At 37.8% G+C, this 15,717-nt stretch overlaps 1 protein-coding gene across 1 annotated transcript in view; it reads right to left on the bottom strand.

Moving 5' to 3' along the window:
• Positions 1–3,070: 3,070 nt before the first annotated feature.
• The window catches only part of FGF12 (fibroblast growth factor 12), a 72,204-nt gene continuing 59,557 nt past the window's right edge, over positions 3,071–15,717 (bottom strand). Inside the window, exon 2 of the mRNA XM_012640283.1 lies at positions 3,071–3,195. Coding sequence (XP_012495737.1) covers positions 3,071–3,195 — 125 coding nt within the window. The remainder of the gene's footprint in view (positions 3,196–15,717) is intronic.

Genomic DNA, 15,717 nt, shown 5'->3' with positions numbered 1-15,717 from the left:
TTTGAAATTTTTTATTAAAATATGGGGGAGGAGTGTCAGAGGAAAGTACATTAGTTGAAAAACTGGTGAAATCTGTATAAGACTATAGCTCAGTAAATAGTATCATACCAGTGTTAATTTTCTGGTTTTGATAATTGTAGTGTTGTTATGTAAAATGATACCATTAGAGGAAGCTGGGTAAAGAGTACAAAGGAGCTTGTTATATTACTTTGTAATTTTTCTAGAGTCTAAAATGATTTCAAAAGAAAAAGTTAAAAAATATGTAGGCAGGCAGAAGTGTTTTAGCCAATGACCTAGAGAAACTTTTGCACATATTCACAAGGAGACATTCATCCATTCATTCATTCAATTTGTACTGAGTATTTACTACGTATTAGAGACCAGTCTAGGTTCTAAAGATACATGAAGGATCAAAAACAAAAATCTCTTCACTTGTGAAATTTACATTCTCCTGGGGGAGAAGATCAAAAATAAACAAATAAACAGCAACAATACATATGTCAGATGGTCTTGGGAGCTATAAATAGAAATAAAGCAGGGTATCAGAATAAGAGTGCATAGGTGAGAAGTACAATTTTTTACAGGATGGTCTAGGAAGGCCTCTTCAACATCTTTAAGAAAGATCTTAGCAGCACTGTTTGGAATTGCCTTAAAATAGAAATAGTAATTATTCACCAAAATGAGAATGGATAAATACATTTGGGTATATTCATACAGTAGAATATTTTACAAAAATAAATTAAATAAAGCAAGTATTATGTATTACCATATACAGACCTCGCAACCATACTACTGGGGCTAAAGTCCATAAAAGATATATATGACAATGCTCTCACTTATGAAAGGTTAAAAAATATGCAAAACAATATTATTATATGAATGCACATATATGAAAAAAAAATTTTAACTACATGGAAATAAGAAACGTCAAACTCAGGACAGTTTTATGTCTGGGAACAAATGAAAGCAGGATTTCATCAGAGAGATTACACAAGGGGTTCAAATGTACTGATGTTCTTAATTAATTTTTAAGCTGATGGTGGGTATCCAGGTGAATTTATATTACTCTTTATATTTTGTATATCTAAACCATTTTATTAACAATTTATTGAAAAGTGTGTGAGTTGCTTATCTTAATAAAAAACTAGATAGTTTAAATTTGTGAATTAAGACAGTTTCTAAAAGCACATATTTGACAGAATATATCACCTTTGGGGTGTGTGTGTATGTTTGTGTATATATGTATGTGGTATGCATAATGCCCTTATGCTGATATACATATATGTACATGTGTATAAATGTATACATGTATATGTGGGTGTAGATTTACACTAGCGGTTGACCCAGCATCAGCAAACACTTTTAATTATTTTCCTACAAACAATGAAGGTAGGATTTGTGTCAGTTTGACCTCACACATGCGCTCCCACCCTTCTACCCTCGCCCCATGATAAATGTCATGCATCTGCGGAACACCTGGCTGGGTGGAGACAGCATTCTGTAGAACCATGTATGCCATCTGGCTACCTGAGGATTGAATCTATCTTCATCAATTTATAACTTTTCGATAGTTTTTTTATATTGGATGGATGGTGCTGACAAAGGATATTGATATCATCATCATCTCCAGCCACCTCATTTCATAAAGAAACTGAGATCTAGAATTAGCAGAGGTAAGTGACACAACTAAGCAATTATCTGACTCTTTCCATCTATATTTGTAGCTTCACTAAATCTACATTTAGTTCAGACGCAATAATGAAAATCCCACATGGAGAGGAAAGCATCCTCATCATTCTGTACTGAGCTGAAAACCTGAATCATTTACAGAATGCATTCACACAAACACAAACCACAATGCAAACCGCAATAAGTCAATCAACTACTTTGTAAAAACTGAGAGCAAGAAAACTGGGATGAAATTCTTCATAATAAGATCTTTTCTTTATTGTAAATCATACTTTGTAGTGTGTAATATTAAGTGAAGAAAGGATAATTTAGAGGGGTTGACAAGAAGACCTTCACACATTAGGGATCTTGAATATTTCTTCAAATCTTTCTTATTAATTTAAAAGATTAATGAGATATCAGGCTTCCTAGATTACATTATACAGTTTGGTAGAATGTCAGTCTGATAACAAAATCACATCCATCAGAATCACAACTTAATTGCACACATTTAATGAGTACTTACTGTGTGTTCAACACTACAGATCTAGCAGTGAATACAGACAAACTTTAGGAAACAATATGGCATCCTCCTTAGTTTTAGAATAACATGAATTTGCCCTGAGGTATCTGTATATGATTATGCAGAAATTGAAAGATATGAGAGATATCATTTTTGCCTCTGAAGCTTGTATTTGAAATGTTTTCTAAAATGCAAATACACTGCATCATACCTTGATGATTGCATTTAGTTATTGAACTCATCAACTCAAATTTAAATTAGATAAAAACTAGCAACATTGTTATTAATCTTTTAATACTCAGCACTTTTATTTCAAAAAATTATTTTAAAAATTGTTTCAAGTCTACCAGTCTTCATTCATATTATTTATTATTATATATACTGTAAAATATAATTATACTTAAATACATTTTTCTTTCAAAATTAGTAATTTTGCCCTTAATCAAAATAAAATAACATATAATATACATATGCATGTATTCAATGTTCATCTTTAGAAGTAATTTTTGTCTTCCAGAAATTATGTTCTGAGAATTATTATAACCTGTTCATTTTTTGGTTCCAGGATTTAAATAACATTTTGTGCTGGAAGATCTGTATTGTTACTATGAGGGATTATCATCATCCTAACTAAAAACACTTCAATGGGAGCATATCCTTGTCTATTGACCAACTGGAAAACCTTCAAGCCTCCTACCCCTTCTCTTTTAGTACATGACTTCTCTCCCACATTGCCTCTTAGCTGTAGGGAATCATAGCAAGAAGGATAAAAGAAGACACTACTTACTAAGAGTTAAAAGTTCAAAAGATAGCCTGGCCATGCTTTAAATATAAGATACACTGAGCCATACATTTGATTTGGAATCAGATTGCAAGAAGTTAACGTTTCTTACTGTAGTCGCTGTTTTCGTCCTTGGTCCCGTCAATGGTACCATCTGGGTGCATCTGCAGGAAATATCCCTGCTGGCTGAATAACCTTGTCACAATTCCCTTCAGCTGGGGTTCTGCAAAACAAAATGAAATAATTATTCAAATTTTTATTTTGTTTAAAAATATGCACACTTGCAAATTGTTAAAACCATTCTATAAGTAAACGCATAAATGCTAATGGCTTAAATATTGAAATAACATATCTCTACTTATTTTTTCCTTCTAGAGGCAGAGCGTTAACACTTTGCAGCAATAAAACAAATGCAAATAAGTAAAAGCTACTTATGATTAAGAAAATACAGAGGTGTGCTAAAAAAGTGAATTATTTCCCTCCCTTGTGCATCTGGTGATTGACGGCAAGACATCACCAAGTTTATAGTCCCATTCCAGAATCACTGTTTAGGCCAAAGTGCCACTGTAATTCCCAAGCTTCCCGCAGTCATAATCAGGTCCTTAAAGATATCTATTTCTGCTGTATGTCAGCTATCCATCAGAAACTCCTGAATTTTAAAATTCTGATCCAGTTCAGCCAGAAAGAATAGCTTGGATGAGAACCACAGGCCAAAGCAAAACCTCCCATGGCCATGAGATGTCACTGGAAAGTACGTGAAAATGCAGATTTCATCTTCACTAAATGCTTCACCAGAAAGAAGCCCCAGTACTACAAAAGCCATTTCTGCAGCACAAAAATAATAACAACAATAATAATAAAAGCAAACATCAAGTCATACATATTTCTCTAAGTATTTCAAACTAGAAGTAGTCCTCAACTTTTAAAAACTCTCTACTCACGAATACCATCAAACTAACCTTTTTATGCCACATTTGAATTTTTGTACATCAGCTAAAATAAATGTTTAAAGCTTTCTCCTTGTGGTGGAGGCTGCCAGCAACAATCTAGTTTCCACAGTATCTCCATCTTTTGTCTCTATTGTTGAGAAAAAATTAACTATTCTAGTGCATTTATAGCCCTAATTATTTCATTAAAATGAGTAGAAAAGGAAAAATGCTGCTTCTAGTGATAAAAATTGAAGCAAAGATGGAAATCATGATTGCTGAAGTAGCAACATGGTATACTTAGAAGGACAATCATTTTATCTTTCATCCATTTATTCAATCAATATTTACTAAGAATCTCTTTCTTCTGCCAGGCAATAAGCTGGGCACTGTGTGTTAAGGTGAACACATTTATTGATGTTTAGGTTTAAAAGAGCTTTCTAGCTGAACATGTGATATGCTTAATTCTTTGGGAATGGGCCTATTCCCTGTAACATATGTCTATGGTTGGACTTTTGCACATATGACTTCATCACACATATTTGAGAAAATGGGGCAATGCCTCTATCAACACATCTTCAACGTAGTCCTAAGAAGCAAAAGAGATGCCAAGAAAACTGAGAATGAGGAAGCAGAGTAATGACAAAAGATCTGAACTGGAAATTAGGCATCCTGATTAATAGCTTTGTATTATCTTCGTAAGTTAAATACATTCAATTTTTTTAAATTGCAGGTCTTAATTTCCTCATCAATAATACCTGAAAGTTAAATTAAATAAATGATCTTTAGGTCTCTCCTATGAGTTTCTATTCCCTTGAGCAGATTAGAACCCTCTGGCCCGAGCAGTGAGGAAATATAGGAAAGGATTCATCTTCAGTGCATTTTCTCCATGGACTCATCCAATCCCACCTGCCAGGGACGTGTCAGAGAAACACGCAGCTAGCTAACCTACTGCAAACAGCATTCTGTGTGCCCCTGCCAGGAGGCTCCCTGGCTGACAGGCAGCTTCTGATGTTGCACTCTCAGCTGTAGATTCGGAGTTGGAAGACCCAGCTTTGAGCCACAAATGTTGTATGGTCCTGAGCAAGTCATTTAACACCTGAGTCTCAGTTTTTGTATCTGTATAATGAGAAAAAATAATTCCAACCTTCACTATAATCATTGAGAATTTCAAGTGAATAAGAATGTGATAGTATGAACTAGAAGACCCCATAAAAATATAAGTCCTAATTCTAATGTTTCCACTATGAAAATCAAGAAAACAGTGTAAGTGAGGTAAAGGGAGGATTCTGAGAACAGACTCTACTCCTGGCTTTTGTTTTAGTAAAATATTGATTGAGCTTGTAAAGCCACTAGAGTAAACAGTGGGCTAAACGTAGGTGATAGAAAGTGAAAGAAGAAAGAAAAGGGGCAACTGTCTTATAATTCATATTTTACTTCTAATAAGCTCGATACAGTCACTTTAAGAAGTTATGTTTTCATTAGCAATGAGATGCATGGCAGCTTAGTCATTAAAGCCTTCAAATGATTGTTTGTTTTCTTCATGCTCCTCTTTCTGTATCTGTAATTAAACACTTCTTTCACCATGGTGAAGCCATCCCCCTGTTGGAGTCCTGGGAATTCAAGTTAGTAACTCCCGTTCAGGATAATGAGCATGAGACTTTTATACCAACCTGCACCACTCAGAGCAGTGCCAGAACAAACTGAGAGTCTGAGTTTTAATTACGTGATGATCTATGAAAGTGAATGTGCTGCCCTACAGAAGTCTCAAAGGAGACGTGAGCATCTACTGAACAAATGCCCTGAACCTAAGATGGGTCACAGAAAACTGTAAAACCTACCTAACTTTCTGTACCTCTATTACCATCTATCAAGCCCTACCAGCCTTTCCAGGCTCACCTCAAGATCACCTCCTCCATGAAGGCTTGGCTATCGTAAGTGAGGATCTCTTTTATAATTAGGGAGGGAAAAAGCAAGTTGTGCTGTATTTTAAAGAAAGAGGCTAAAAAATTAGTCCGTCTAGTATCGTGGGTATATGCAACCAACACACATGTTATATTAGTCAGACTATGCTTGGGGTCTTAAGAGATGAATAAAGCCTGTGCTCTCCTCGGGTAGCACCCAATCTAATGCATGAAACATTTATATATAACGCTAGAGTGGGATAGCTGGTAAATGAGAGAGGGTGAAGCAGAATGGTGTGATTGCCCCAAGGAGCAAGAGACTTATTCTGTCTGGAGGCTGGGCAAAGGCACCTCATCTGTCACTTGACGAATGAGTAGGATTTTCTTAGGCAAGTAAACCAGCGGAAGGGCGTTCCAGACAGAAAAACATGGCATACTCTGAGGACGATGAAGAGTCTGGTACAGAGAGAATACAAGGCAGAGGTTTTCAAATGCAGACATGCAAGTAAGTGCCTGTTCTCAAAAAACATTCACAGATCAACACTATAATTAATAAAAAGAGAGTCAATGGAATAAGTTTTTTATTAAGCTATTTTTTTTCAATTTATATGACTCCCTTTGATTCTAAGATTATGTTCTTCCATTTTTTTGTGTTTTTATGAACTGATGGCTATATTATTAGATGGTGGGGGAGGAGGCATTGGTTTACTACCTTTTGTGCTCCAAAGTGGTGTGGCAAATACTGCTAGCATTTCACTCAAATCCATTTCCTCTTTTTCCTGGGCTCCCAGCTAGACCATATGTCCTAGCCTCCCTTGCAGTTAGGTTTGGCAGATGAATGAGTGTCATATGGAATGTAAGTGAAAGTGATGTGTGCCATTTGCAGGCCAAGGCTTTTTAAAAGCAAACACTCTCCTCCACATTCTCTTTTCCTTAATGCTGACTGGATTAAGATGACAAAGCCCTAGGGGGTGTTGGAGCAACAGAACGGAAGAATGCTTGGTCTCTGAATAACTGTTGAAGAAAAGACAACAGCCATTGAAATACCCACCTTGGACAGTGAGGTGAATAAAAAATAAACTTCCATTGCCTGTGCATAATGACTTCCTTCCAAACAATACAGTAAGGAAAGGGAGGGAGGGAGTAATTTTACGTGGAGAAACCTGACAAACAAAGCATTACATCAGCAAGGTGACCAAGGTTAACATCGACAGTCATAAATCATGTTGATAGCAGGCACCCCTAAGATGATGTGATGAGAATGGCTCTTTACCTCTGTGATCTTCCTCCAAAAAACCCACAACCTCAGTCTAATCATTAGAAAGACGCCAGACAAATCCCAATCAAAGGACATTCTACAAAATACTTGATGAATATTCCTCAAAACTGTCAAGGTCATCAAAGAAAAGGAAAGTGTGAGAAAATGTCACAGACAAGTGGAGCCTAAGGAGACAGCAATAACTAAATGTAATGTGGTGATCTGGATGGGATCCTAGAACTGGAAGACTACCTAGCCAGTCGGGCTGGCTTGGAGTGCAGTGCTATGGAGCATTACTTAGGAACACAGTGGAAACCCAGAACAAAGACAAAGCCATGGGCACCTGATCACACATCTCAAGATGAATACTACATTACAGAAAAGAGAATGAATCTTAGAAATGGGAAGAATCAACACTTTCTTTCATCAGCTTTAAATATTAAAAAAACCTGCGGCTCACAGGGAAAGTGCCTTGTCCAAAGTCACCCAGCTAACACATGAATGAATTAGGGTAATAACTCATCTCCTATATACTGAGTGGACATCACCCTTTCCTTTCCAAAGAGGAACCAAGACGTAACCCCAATCTCATGCAGGCCAGAGGGCTGAAGAGCAAGTAGGTAGAAGAGAGAGAAGGAAGGGGAGGAGCACCTAGTTGTGCATCAGTTATCAGAGTGAGAGGGTGACAGAAAGAAAAGGGTTGTGGAAAACTAGGCAAGAAATCGTTGACACTAAAACTGGATTATATTTATCTAGGACCAGCCTAATGAGCAATCGTACCCAAACTTAGAAAAAGTGCCTCCATGTAAACTCTAATCTAAAATGAAAAATATAACAGTGATGCAAATGTTGTTATAGAGGTCATATCTAGAGAATTAATAGTCATTTTTAATAAAAGCAGCCATATTTTGAATCCATCTCCTTTGTACCAGGCACTCTCCTGAGGATTTTACTATGGTTTTATTTACGACTCACAGCAATGAATGGATGAGGTACTCTTTTCTCATTTTTCAGATGAGATTACTGAGGTTCAGAGAAGCTACCTCACTTACCCAAGGTTAGAGAGCTAAAATGAAGAGGCAGGTCTAGCTTAAGAGTCAATGGCCGTAGCCACTCTGCAGCATTGTTCAGTCACTTTAAGGAGGACACTGGCAAAACTGGACCATGTCCAGAGGAAAGGAAGCCAAATGAAGAGGGTCCTAAGAACTGTCACATGAAGAATGTCTGAATAAACAGTTGATATGCCGCCTGGAGAAGGGAGGCTTGGGTATGGGGGAATGTGAGCTGTCTCTACATTCTTGAGAGCCCGCAGAAGAAAGAAGCAGTCAATCTGTTCTGAGTGGCTCCACAGGGACAGAACTAGGGTCAGTGGGTAAAAATTACGAGGAGGCAGATTAAAAAAACAAATCGTGTTCAAAGGACAAACAGGTTGCCTAGGAAAAGAGTGAATTTTCTATCACTGAACATAAACAACCAGGATGAAGCAGAAAAACTATAGGTCAGAGCAGCTGTGAAGGACACGGATGTCTCCAAAAGCTGAGACAACCTGAGTGACAATGAAAAGCCCTCCCTAAACCAGATAGCCTGTTAAATACGATTTCTCTTTTCTGTTTCCTCAGTTTGTGCTTAGGACAGGGAATGCAAATGACTGTTTACCAGGCATCCTGAAAATGCAAAGTTCTTTGTAAATGTTAAATATGGATTGTGGAGTAGTTTGATGGGTTTTTTAATCAGTCTCTGTGGGTTTACAAATAGGCCTTCTGCATTAAAGTTTAATACTGACCACTTAAAGGAACTAAGATGGAAAAGGTTGTTAAATGTGATTCTTGTCTAGTGCTTCTGGAGCATTAAACTGTTGCAGATTTCAAAATTAGACTATTAGAGATGGAAAGTGTTCATTAAAAAATACATTTCTGACCAATCATAGCTAAAGGGTATAGACTAGGGCACATTTGCATACAATAAATCAAAGTCCCAGAAAAATCAGAAATGAGATACAGTAAGACACACGAAAAGGGACATAATTTGTATGGACTTTTAAACACGAAGCAAAAATTATAACCATACTGAGCTGGTTGTAATGGGAATTCATCAAAAATATATGCTGTTTATTAAAAGTGAAGCAGGCCTGAGGCCCCTCATTCATGCAGTAGACTGCAGTGAGCAGACCTAAAGGAGCACCTTGCAGAACCGACAGTATAAGGCCAGAGATGTGTCATCATGGCCTGGAACAATCTGCTCTGTGGAGTAAAGAGAGCCACGCCCTACCCACCATCCTCAATCTCCCCATGGGTCAAATAAAGGTGATTAGACACCATCAGCACTTACCCACCTGAGGGCCATGACTCTACCCATGAGGTGCCAAGAATTCCAAGAGGACTCTATACCTTAAGTGTATATCCATATTCTCAATCAACAGATACTAATGGAACATTTTATTTATTCTTTAAATACCAGACTGTGGTGGTTATTGTTCTAGGCACAGGGGATAATCAATTGTGTGTTAGAAAACCATCCCCCCACCAAAAAAAAAAAGACCAAAAAAGAAAACTCAAAACTGATTTCCGTAAGACTGATTTCTATAGTACAAATATTTCCAATTTAAAACTACCACTTAACATCACTGAATGTAGAGGTGGAGCTAGGAAGAGATGAGTACCATCTGTACCATACACGACTGGATATCACAGAGAAAAAACATGAAGCTTTCATTCTAATAGGAAAGAAGAAAAATAAACACATAAACAATAAAATATATAACAGAGTGTTAATATAAGTGCTGTGATGAAAATTAAAGCAATAAAAACATGATAGAGCATACAAGGGACGGATGTGCTATTGTGCATGGAGTGGTTAGCAGATGACATCACAGAGGTCTGAATGAAGAGAGGGAGGTAACAGTTAGGAAGATCTAAAAGAAGAGTATTCCAAGGGCAAGGAACAGCAGGTGTAATGTAATCCTAATACTTGAAAAGATTAGGAATCATCAGATTAGGGGCTCTCTGAAGATCCTTCATCTAGGCCAAGAGTCCAAACTAGAATCCTGTGGCTGCCAATTTTGTTAATAAAATTTTGTTGGAACATGGCTATACCCATTCCTTCATGTGTTGCCCATGGCTGCTTTCATACAACAACAGAAATGAATAGTTGCAACAGAGACGCGAAAAGCCCAAAATATTTACTAAGAGATCCTTTACAGAGAAAGTTTGCCAATCTTGCTTTAGACTCTTGCTTCTGTAGTTCCCTCTGCCTGAAATGCACAACCCCTGCTTTCCTCCTCTGCCCAAGGCTTTCCCTCAGTCTTCAAAGCTCAGCTTCCCCCCAGTAGGGCCTTCCCTGACACCCTAAGGCAAAATTAATCACTCCCTCTTCAGAGCTCCTTTGTGCACAGGTTAGGAGAGCTGCAAACTGTTTCCTGCAGCTGCTTGCTTACACCTCTGTCTCTGCTGCTGAACTCTGAGCTCCTCAAGGGCAGGGACCTTAAATTATTCACCACTCTCTCCCAGCACCTAACACAGTGCCAGGCACAGGGTAGATGAGGAGTGTTTGTATGTTGAAGGAAAGAAAAGAAGTTATATCTGGCATTTTCCATTGTCACCTGTGACTTTCAGAGGAGCTTCTCATTTGGAGAAAGAGCTGTTTACAGACATTTATTATAATGCCTCCGGCCTTCAGTGCGTTTCTTTCCATTTTCCCCTCCACGCTGAACAGTCTGACAAGCACAGCAGCGTCCTCCATAAAATACAGTCTCCAAAGCCCTGAGTTGCCTCACACTTCAATGGGAATCAAATGACCTTGAGACAGGCAATCCTTAACCTTCATGCTACCTCAAAGCTAAAGGGAAAGAAAAGACTCGCTGTTCTGAAGTATCCTCTTTACTCACCAAAGTAGTCTGAGCTGGGGAAGACAGGAGAAGCAGGGCAGAAGCACTGAGCTAAGATATGAAATGCCAATAAGGACGGGATTTTTGTACTTAGCCAATTTTACTCCTAGTACCATTAGCCCTCTAACTCCCAGATTTTCCTCTGTAATATGTTCAGGAAAATTTAAAATAACTCAAACACCATTTACTGACTTTAAACATGCACTGGGTACTGGGTACAAAGATGAATAAGATGCACTTCCAGTCTTGAAGGCACCCACAGCCTTGTGAGGAAGACACGTACACAACTAATCATTATGGCAGTGAACGTGAAAAGTGCTGTCACAGAGGAACAAACAAAATGCCATGGAATCACAGAGCGGAGATGCTAATTTTACCTGGGATAGTGGGTTCTGGGACAAGAAGTAGTTAAGAAAGGCTTTGAAGATGAAGCACCATATTAGATGTAGCCTAGAATAGACAGCAGAATTTTGCTTGTAGGAGCAAAGGCACAGAGGGATGCATGCGCCTAGCACATTCAGGGCTGGGCAAGCAGAACGGGGTGGTCAGCGTGTGGGGAAATAAGGGCATGCATGCAGTGGCTAGAGGTGACAGCAGAAAGAAAGGAGGGTCCAGAACACTTGAGCGTCCTGAAGCAAAGCTACTAGTTAAGTTTTACTTTATTCTTTAAACCAAGGATCTCCAAATCTTCTTGGTTATACACCACTATCTGTAAAATAGTTTAAATCTATAGCCTCCATATATGTTTATCATTTATAAGTCACCTGCATATACTACTCTGTAAACTATATGTACATTGTAGATCAAAGTAGAAATTTTTAAATGAGGTCCGCACTAAACACAAACTAGAAGTTATAATGGTTTCTTTCCATATGCCAAAGGGACTGTTTTGCCCCACACACTTCAAAAACCACTGTATGAGGCAATAGGGAAATTTCAAAGGATTTTAAATCAGGGGATAAAATTATGAGGGCAGTATTTTAGAAAATCAAATCGGGGACAACAGAGGAGGCTGAATTAGAGTGGGGTGATGGTGTGGTCATGGGAGCCACTTAGAGAGTTAATCCATCTAATAAGGGCCTTAAGTATCAGGTAGGCAGAGGCCTTGGGAATGGAGAAAAGCTGTCAGCCTGAGGACAGAATGACTGTGCTTGGCGTGCTCACTTTCAGGCACTTTAAGGATAAAAGATGAGTAGTCTCCTTTCACTTGTAAAAAGATGTACAACTTCTCACTCTCTAAATCCAAATCCATCATTAGGTTCCTATAGGAGCCCTATTTCAAGGTAGAATATCATGGAAGGTATGGATGAATAAAGCTTAATGCAGGCATTCCCATGAAGCCAAACAATTTCTTGCCTTTAAGGATCTCTATTCATTGAGGGGAATTTGGCTCTGGTTAACCTCACTGGGTCACAACTCCTTGGTCCTTCTCAGATGATCACCCAAAGAAGTACACCTGTAAGGGACATGGCATTCTAGGCAGCTCAATAAGAACTGCTAGAGAATGCAGATTACAAGATACTTCAAATATGAAGATAATCCTAGAATCTGAAGATTTCTGAGCCAGAGAAGCCACTAGGAATGATCTAATCCAAGGTTCATTTTACAAATGAAGAAGCAAAACACTAGGGAGAGGGGTGAGTCCCATGGCAGCACGTATCTCAGTGCCTGGAATCAGAGCTCTTTAATATAGCATGATATTTCTGTTCTGTGCCCCTTAAAATGAAAACCATTTTCATACATCCCAGAGGTATCCTGGCCTTGTCCCAAACTAGCTGCATGGTATCCAGAAAGCTATTTCATTTCTTAATGCATAGGCAAACTTTGCTTCTTGTGTAATTGTTGGGATGACTAGAACCTACTTCTGAAAACTGTTCTAAGAAATTAAGGAATGCACATGATAGTGTGCCATGTTTACATGGTAGATTTAACTTTTAGACAGAATTAATGTGGATAGGAAGACCCATGGTTAGTAGCAGTAGAAATGGACAAATTCTCCTGAGTTCCTTTCACCAAAAGCAAATGCCAAGCACTTACCACATACCAGGTACTTTATGTGGATTATTTCTCTGAAGTCTCATGGAAATAATTTAAGACAGGTACTATCATAGGGTTTTTCTTTTTAAATATAGGTTAGGAAACAGGCTTATAGAGGTTATATCACTGGTGCTACATCCCCGAGTTAATAAATGCCAGATTTTCCCAGCACCATTAATTGAATAGAGATTCTTTCCCCAGTGTTGTCTGCTTTGTCAAAGATCAAATGGCAATATGAGGATCATTTTATATCTGGGTCCTCTGTTCTGATCCGTTGGTCTATGTCTCTGTTCTTGTGCCAGTACCAATGCTGTTTTGGTAACTATAGTCTTGTAGTATAGCTTCGAGTCCGGTAAATTGATGCCTCCTGATTTGCTCCTTTTGCTTAAGGTTGCTTTGGCTATTCAGACTGTTTTTGGATTCCATATGAAGTGTAGAATTATTTTACCTAGATTTGTGAAAAATGACATTGGTATTTTAATGAGGACTGCATTGAATCTGTAAATCACTTTGGGAAGTATACACATTTTAACAATGTTGATTCTGCTGATCTATGACCATGATATGTTTTTCCATTTGTTTAGATCCTCTGCAATTTCCTTTTTCAGTGATTCTCCTTGTAGTTCTCCTCTCCAAGTAGTCCTCCTTCTAGACGTCTTTCTTTTCTTTGGTTAAATACATTCCTAGGTACATTATTTTATTTGTTGCTATTGTGAAAGGTATTGAGTCTCTAATTTGATTCTCAGCTTGACTGTTGTTGGTGTATGGAAATGCTACTAATTTATGTACATAGATTTTGTAACCTGAGACTTTGCTGAATTTATTTATCATTTCCAGGAGTCTCTTGGCAGAGTCTTTGGGGTTTTCTAGATATAGGATCATATCATCAGCAAAGAGCAATAGTTCGACCTCTTCTTTCTCCATTTGGATGCCCATGATTTATTTCTCTTGCCTGATTGCTCTGGCTAGGACTTCCAAGTACTATGATGAATAAAAGTGGTGACAGTAGACAACCTTGTCTAGTTCCGGTTCTAAGTGGGAATGCTTTCAATTTTCCCCCATTCAGTATGATGTTGGCTGTGAGTTTGTTGTATATGGATTTTATCATTTTCAGATATGTTCCATCTATGCCTATTTCATTGAGAGTTCTTATCATAAAATGGTGCGGAGTTTTGTCAAATGCTTTTTCTGTGTCTATTGAGATGATCATATGGTCTTTGTTTTTGCTTCTGTTTATGTGGTGAATCACATTTATGGATTATGTATGCTGAACGATCCTTGCATCCCTGGAATGAAGTCCACTTGGTCATGGTGGATTCTTTTTTTTTTTTGGTGTCCACCTGAATTCAGTTTGCCAAAATTTTACTGAGAATTTTTGCATCTATATTCATAAGGGATATTGGTCTGTAGTTTTCTTTTTTGTGTGTGCCCTTTCCTAGCTTTGGTATCAAGGTGATACTGACTTCATAGAATGAATTGGGGAGGATTCCTTCCTTCTCAATGTTATGAAATAATTTCTGAAATATGGGTACCAATTCTCCTTTGTAGGTCTGATAAGATTCAGCTGCAAAACCATCTGGTATGGGATTTTTTGGATAGCCACTTGTAGAAGATTGAAACAGGACCCTTACCTCTTACCACTCAAAAATTAGTTCAAGATGGATAACTGACTTAAACCTAAGGCATGAAACTTACAAGAATTGTAAAAGAAAATGTTGGAAAAACTCTTCTAGATATCAGCCTAGGCAAAGAATTTATGAAGACGACCCTAAAGGCAATCACAGCAACAACAAAAATCAATAAGTGGGGTTTGATTAAATTAAAAAGCTTCTGCACAGCCAAGGGAACAATCAATAGAGTGAATAGACAACCTACAGAATGGGAGAAAATATTTGCATGCCATACAACTGATAAAGGGCTAATACTCACAATCTACAAAGAACTCAAGCAAACTGGCAAGAAAACAATCAAACAACCCCATTAAAAACTAAGCAAAAGACATGAACAGAAGCTTTTCAAAAGAAAATAGGCTAATGGCCAATAAACATGAAAAAATGCTCAACATTTCTAATCATCAAGGAAATGCAAATCAAAACCACCATGAGATAGATATCACTTAACTCCAGTCAGAATAGCTTTTATCAAAAAGGCCCAAAACAACAGATGCTGGTGTGGATTTGGAGAGAAAAGAACACTTACGTACTGTTGATGGGACTGCAAACTAGTACAACCTCTGTGAAAAGTCGTATGGAGATTTCTCAGAGAACTAAAAGTAGACCTATCATTTGATCCTGCAATCCCACTACTGTATTTACCCAAAAGAAAAGAAGCCATTTTACCAAAAACACACTCGCACTCAAATGTTTACAGCAGCACAATTCACAATCGCAAAGATGTAGAATTAACTCAAGTGCCTATCAATTCATGAATGGATTAATAAAATGGGGTATATGTATACCATGGAGTTCTACTTAGCCACTAAAAAAATGGTGAACTAATACCTTTTTTAACAACCTGGATGGAACTGGAGACCATTGTCCTAAGTGAAGTATCGATCACAAAAATGGAAAACGAAACACCACATATACTCACTATTAAACTGGAACTAATCGATAAACACTCACATGCACATATGGAAATAAAACTCAATGGAAATCAAGCAGGTGGGAGGGAGGAGGAGGGGAAGGGTAATATCACACCTAATGGGTAAAATGCACACTATCTGGGTAATGAGAGT

This window comes from Propithecus coquereli, unplaced genomic scaffold (assembly GCF_000956105.1).
Source record: "Propithecus coquereli isolate 6110/MARCELLA unplaced genomic scaffold, Pcoq_1.0 Scaffold10, whole genome shotgun sequence".
Classification (NCBI taxonomy): Eukaryota; Metazoa; Chordata; class Mammalia; order Primates; family Indriidae; genus Propithecus; species Propithecus coquereli.
This window is presented reverse-complemented; position numbering and strand designations above follow the sequence as displayed.